The sequence below is a fragment of the Belonocnema kinseyi genome, chromosome 7 (assembly GCF_010883055.1).
Source record: "Belonocnema kinseyi isolate 2016_QV_RU_SX_M_011 chromosome 7, B_treatae_v1, whole genome shotgun sequence".
NCBI lineage: Eukaryota > Metazoa > Arthropoda > Insecta > Hymenoptera > Cynipidae > Belonocnema > Belonocnema kinseyi.
Genome location: NC_046663.1, coordinates 38,663,651 through 38,669,255, shown reverse-complemented (window position 1 = coordinate 38,669,255; position 5,605 = coordinate 38,663,651). Strand labels below are relative to the sequence as shown.

General features: G+C 29.2%; 1 protein-coding gene across 1 annotated transcript in view; it reads right to left on the bottom strand.

The window, feature by feature from the left end:
- Positions 1–3,674: 3,674 nt before the first annotated feature.
- LOC117176421 (period circadian protein-like) overlaps positions 3,675–5,605 on the bottom strand; it is a 47,797-nt gene continuing 45,866 nt past the window's right edge. Inside the window, exon 15 of the mRNA XM_033366660.1 lies at positions 3,675–3,856. Coding sequence (XP_033222551.1) covers positions 3,675–3,856 — 182 coding nt within the window. The remainder of the gene's footprint in view (positions 3,857–5,605) is intronic.

Genomic DNA, 5,605 nt, shown 5'->3' with positions numbered 1-5,605 from the left:
TTGAAGGAGATGAGCCAGCCTAGTCTTGTTAATGAACAACTGAGTCAGCTCTGTTGTGATTGTAAATTTGTGAATTTGGCGACAGGACTCAATCTGGGAGAATTGAAAGATTATAATGAAGACATTGACGATCAAACGAGTGAATCTAGATGTATTGCTGCCTTTAGGTATAAAAATTTGAAATTACATATTTGGATTATTCCAAAACTTTTTTTTAAAGCAAAATTCGTTGCTAGTCTTCACATTTTATTAGGGGCCTTTAAAAAAATGCCTCACACTTCCAGGGGACAAGAAAAATATAAAAAAGAATAAACATCTTTTGACATGCTTTAAAAAATGAAAATTATTGACTTTACAAGTAAAGCTTTTAAATACAGGATTTACATTCTTTTCCCTCTTGCCATTTGTACTTCCTGTTTTCACAAAACTGTCCATTTATATACTTTTTTGCTTAAATTAATTTAAAAAATATATTTTTTATTTAAAGTTAATTCTTTTTATTCGAAAAGCCTATTATTATAAGTTTTCTTTTCAAATTCAACTATTTCGGTGCAATTTTTTTATGTTTATTTGAAAATTTAATTATTTAGTAGAAAATTAACTTTTTTGTTGAAAACTTATATATTGGATAGAAAATACAACTGATTTGTAGACCATTTGTATTTTTGGCTTCAAAATTAAAATTTTTGGTTTAAAATCCAACTATACTTGATTGAAAGTTGAACTACTTTCTTAAAAATTCATTTTTTAAAGATTCACTTCTTTGATTGATTTAACTATTATGTTAAAAATATCTTTTTAGTTAAAAATGAATTTGTTTAAATAAAAATTTAAGTATTTTTGTTTTTTTGGTTCAGCATTTAATTATTATATTTTTCATCACAAGTTTTTCGCTTTGATTAAAAACTCAAATATTTAGTTAAAAATGAAATTTCTTTGTGAAAAATTGATGTTATTGGTTAAAGATTGAAATATTTTGTTCAAAATTAGTTTTTTCTTTAGTTGAACATTAATTTTTTAACTGAAAATTCAACTATTTCATTATTGGCTGAAGATTGATTCTTTTTAGTTGAAAATTCAAACAACTTGGTTGTATGATTATTTATTTTGTTGCAAATTTGTCTTCTCTGGTGAAAATGAAATTTCTAGTTAAAAGTTGAAGTATTTTGTTAAAAATGCATTTTATTAGTTGAAGATCCATCTCTTTCGTTTAATATTTAACTATATTGTTAACAATTCTTATTTTTTGGATTGACAATAATTTGTTAGTGTTGAAAATGTAACTATTTCTTTGAAAATTCCTATTTTCGGTTTCAAGAGTCAACTTTTTTCTAAAACATGCGACTTTTTAACTCAAAAATTCTTGTCTTTTGGTACAAAATCAATCTCTTTTGGTTGAAAATTAAACTATTTTGTTGACAATGCAATATGTTTTTATTTGAAATCTTAAGTTATCATATTACACTCAATATCTAAGTATATTATATTACCCTCAGTATGTTATCTATACATTAATACGATTTTAAAGAGTTTAAATTCCACTATTTTCGTGAGAAATCATTCTATTCCCTTGTTTTAAAAGAATTTTGTGCTGTAAAGTCTGTTAAAATATTGTTATTATTTTTTTTTAATTTAGGTATTTATCAAATTAAATCCTGTGGCGAATAAGGGACAGGGTGGGCAGTGTTTAAAACAGCATGACGCGAAAAATTTATTTATTTATAATAATTTATTTATATGTGTATATTGAATTTTTATTTCAGTTAAACCAGACGTTCAACATTCTCATTTTTTGCCCACATCATTTCTACCTAAACAGATGAAATCAAAAAAGAATCTGAATACCTCGAGCTTTTATTTAAAATCTTCATTTCGATCAGTAATGAGATCGGAAAACTTGCCGAAGATTTTTCTAACTCCTTCTTCTTGATTTTAAAGTTGGCCCAAATCATTTCTACGCATTTTGATACTTCGTCTTAAGTCTGATATGTAAACTTCCAGATTATTTTGTATTTATATTAATAATAAGTCACTGCGTGCCAAAAGGAAGAATTTAATTTTCTTTTAAATACATTAAATTCTTCCTTGGTATGATTGAATGAAATTTCAAGGTTTCAATTAAGAACCTTATGAATTCATGTGAATTATCAATAGATTTTTCTACATTATCTTTAAATTCTCGAATAATACATAAAAAAAGTTTCATATCATTAAAAATTCTTGTGAATTCACAAGGTTCGTTGAAGATTGATAATAATATCCTCTCTGAAAACTGGTCCATTAATCTCTGAAATACACTATTGTCGAAATGTTCGGTACGACCAGCCGTGTTCTATTAAAAATTGATGTTGACTTTGAAACGCGAGTAATCGTTCAAAAAAGGAGCGAGAACCTTTTTTAAATAACCTTTGTAAAGATTATTAAATTTCACGTCGAATGAACTCTAATAGATATATTTTTGACCTTTTGAAGAAAGTAACCACGTTAGATGTTTGATACAAAAATTCAAGATCTTCTGAAATTTTGTACCTTGATTTCAACTTCTGGTACGAAACATTAAAGTTGGAGCAATAATCCTTCATTCAGAGCACACATTCTCTGAAGTCTTATATTTCATTTTAGCCGATAAAACCTCAAAAATATTCACGAGGTCTCGAGATACGACGAAAAATGGCTAAGCGTGTCTACACTGACAACCTAGTTGACAGCGATGATCGCCGGTATGAGAAATTCTCGGCAGTCACCGCCCGCGTTCGGCCGTTCTCGCGGCTAACAGCGGTAGTCGCCGTCTAAAACTTAACATTTGAGATTAAAGATGAAAATTCAGAGAATTTCTTGGATGAATTTAGGATTTTTGCTACAACTTTTTTAAGTTATGTCATAAGTTGAAGTCGAGGTACAAAATTCGAGAAATTCTTGCATTTTTTTTTAACTTCTCACGTGGTCTATTCTTTGATTCAGGGACGTGTGAAACTTTTTCGGTGAATTTTACTGCGTGGTAAACAATATTTTGAAAACTGTTTTTCTAATACGGAGGCAAGGTTAAACTAAATATTAAACGAAAATGAGGAAAAAATGTTGCTGTTACACATTAAAGTAAATGTGTTTTTCCTGCTTACGTACTTAAAACGTTTGCGGCCCTTGAGCTTTCTCTTGGATAATCGGTTTATTTAACGACTCACTTACGTCTCTCGTTTGCTTAAACCATTCGAAGACATCAGTATAAAAAAAAAACTACTTTCACTGAAATACTGCACGTCAACACTTCAAGTGGAAAGCACGCAATGTTGCGTATAGAGCGCAAAATGATGACGCGGTTACATAATCAGACATACAAAGAAGTTATATCAGAAAATCTCTTCCTTTCATAAATATTAAATTAATTCTGTACGAAAAAGACAATTAAAAAAATTCTCCTTCTTTGTATAATCGCAGATCTTATTACGTAGGTACGAAAGCGCCACCAATTCAGCCAAATTTTGAATTACAATTAAATATTAACAAGAAATATTATAGTAAATAATTAATTGAAAACTTTGATATCACATTTTTTATTAAAACGTATTGATATTCACTGCTCTTATTCAAGAACATTTATCCAATAACTTCGCGATACTACTTTGCGATATATATTCGCATGTCAGAAAGAGCTGGTGTCAATGTCAAAGACAACTTCATATGAAGCCATTCATGAGCAGCCAATTGCTGCTCGACGTCAGCTCGCCATCGTGCTTATTGGCGTGTGCCTCTCGCTTCGAGTGCATCGCACATCCACCGAAGCTCCTCTCATATGTCTCCTCCGCGCGGCGTCTATTCTTGGACACATTAAATGGAGGATCACTAAATACAGGTTTGACTGTATCTCAATTAAAGGTCATTCAACGTGGGACTCAATAAGCTGTTTAATGGTTTTATAAAAAAGTTTCTTATTTTCTTTTCGAAAGAGTAATCACGTTTCAAAGTCAGCATCGATTCTTAATGTAAACTGAAAGTTCATAATAACTTTAAAATTCCGAGGTGACATCAAATCCGGTTCATTTACATCAACTTAGGCATTAAAAAAAATCGACAGAACTGACACTCAATAGGTGCAATACTTGTCAATTATTATATACATACCTCAGTATAAATTACGAAATAGATAGTACATGTTGAATATATTAGCATATTAAATTAATTAATAGGCTGATATGATTTTCTTTTTCTTAAATTTCGTAATGAGGATAATTAATGAAGATCCGACCCCCCAAAATACCGAGAAAAAAATGTCTTAATTTATTTGGAGAGCAAGAAATAATTCCAAAAATATTAGGGAAGCGTCCATTAATTACCTGAAGCTTTTTTTTTAATCTCACGAAAACCTAAAAAGTCTTTAAAAAACTTTGAAATCTTTTGAAATCTCGTAAAAAATCTTATAAAATTCTTGAAATCTTTAAAATCCTCTAAAGCCCCACCAAAATGTTCAAGTTTTATGGGAATTTCTTGAAATCATCTGAAAATATTTTGAAATCCTTTAAAATCTTATATGAAATCCTCTAAATAATTTTATAATCTTCTGAAATCTTAAAATTCTTTGAATACCTTCAAATCTTCAAAATTCCCTATTTATTCCCAAAAAAGTCTTTAAATTCTGCGGGAAGCCCTTTAAACACGTTTGAAAATCTTTTGAAATCTTTTGAAATCTTAGGAAATCCTCTAAAAACTTTGGAATCTTTTTGAAATCTCGTAAAATTAAATTTTTTCCATTTTTGACTTTATTATATAAATCTTTTCTTTTTGTTGAAAATTTTACTACTCCATGGAAAGTTTAACTACTTTGCTAATTCAAATGAAACAGTAAGATTTTACACAAACCATATTTTTGCACAATTTCGACAAAGTCTGAAGTAATCAAAAAATTTGTTCCTTTTTTATTATTTTTGAACCAATAGGGTTTTTACATTAACATTTTTAAAAATTGTAAATCCATAAATGAAACAAAAGGTATTAACCGATAAACAAAACATTGTTTTTTTTTGGATGTCAAACCACAATTTTTTCCCTCAGCTCAAATGGTTTGATTAATTTGAGCATTTTCAATAACAATTATTCCTGTAATCCTGAATTTTTACATTCTCAAAAGAGAAGGAATTGCTTTAATTTTGTTTCAGCGTCGTCATTAAAAATTATCTCAAAAGTTGAAAAAAAGGAATCTAGTCGATGTTCTGTAGATTTTTGTGTTGAAGATCTGAAATGAATAAATTAAAAGGCTTTCCTGTTCTTACACTTTTGTGCCTGCAATAATTTCAATATACGAGGGTAGTTCAATAAGTCCTTAGAATGAAGTATAAAAACAATTTTTTTTGGGTAAATTTTTTTTTATTTTTCAACATAATCTCCTTGGAGCTCTATACACTTGGTCAATCGCTTTTCAAGTTTTTTTAATCCTTCAGAAAAGTGCGTTTTCGGAAGTTCCTCAAAATAAGCACTTAAAGAGGCAATGACGTCTTCGTTGTCAGGAAACCTCTGTCCACCGAGCCATTTTTTCAAGTTTGGAAATAAGAAAAAGTCACTGGGGGCTAAATCTGGTGAATACGGTGGGTGCTCGACCAATTCGAATTTTAGT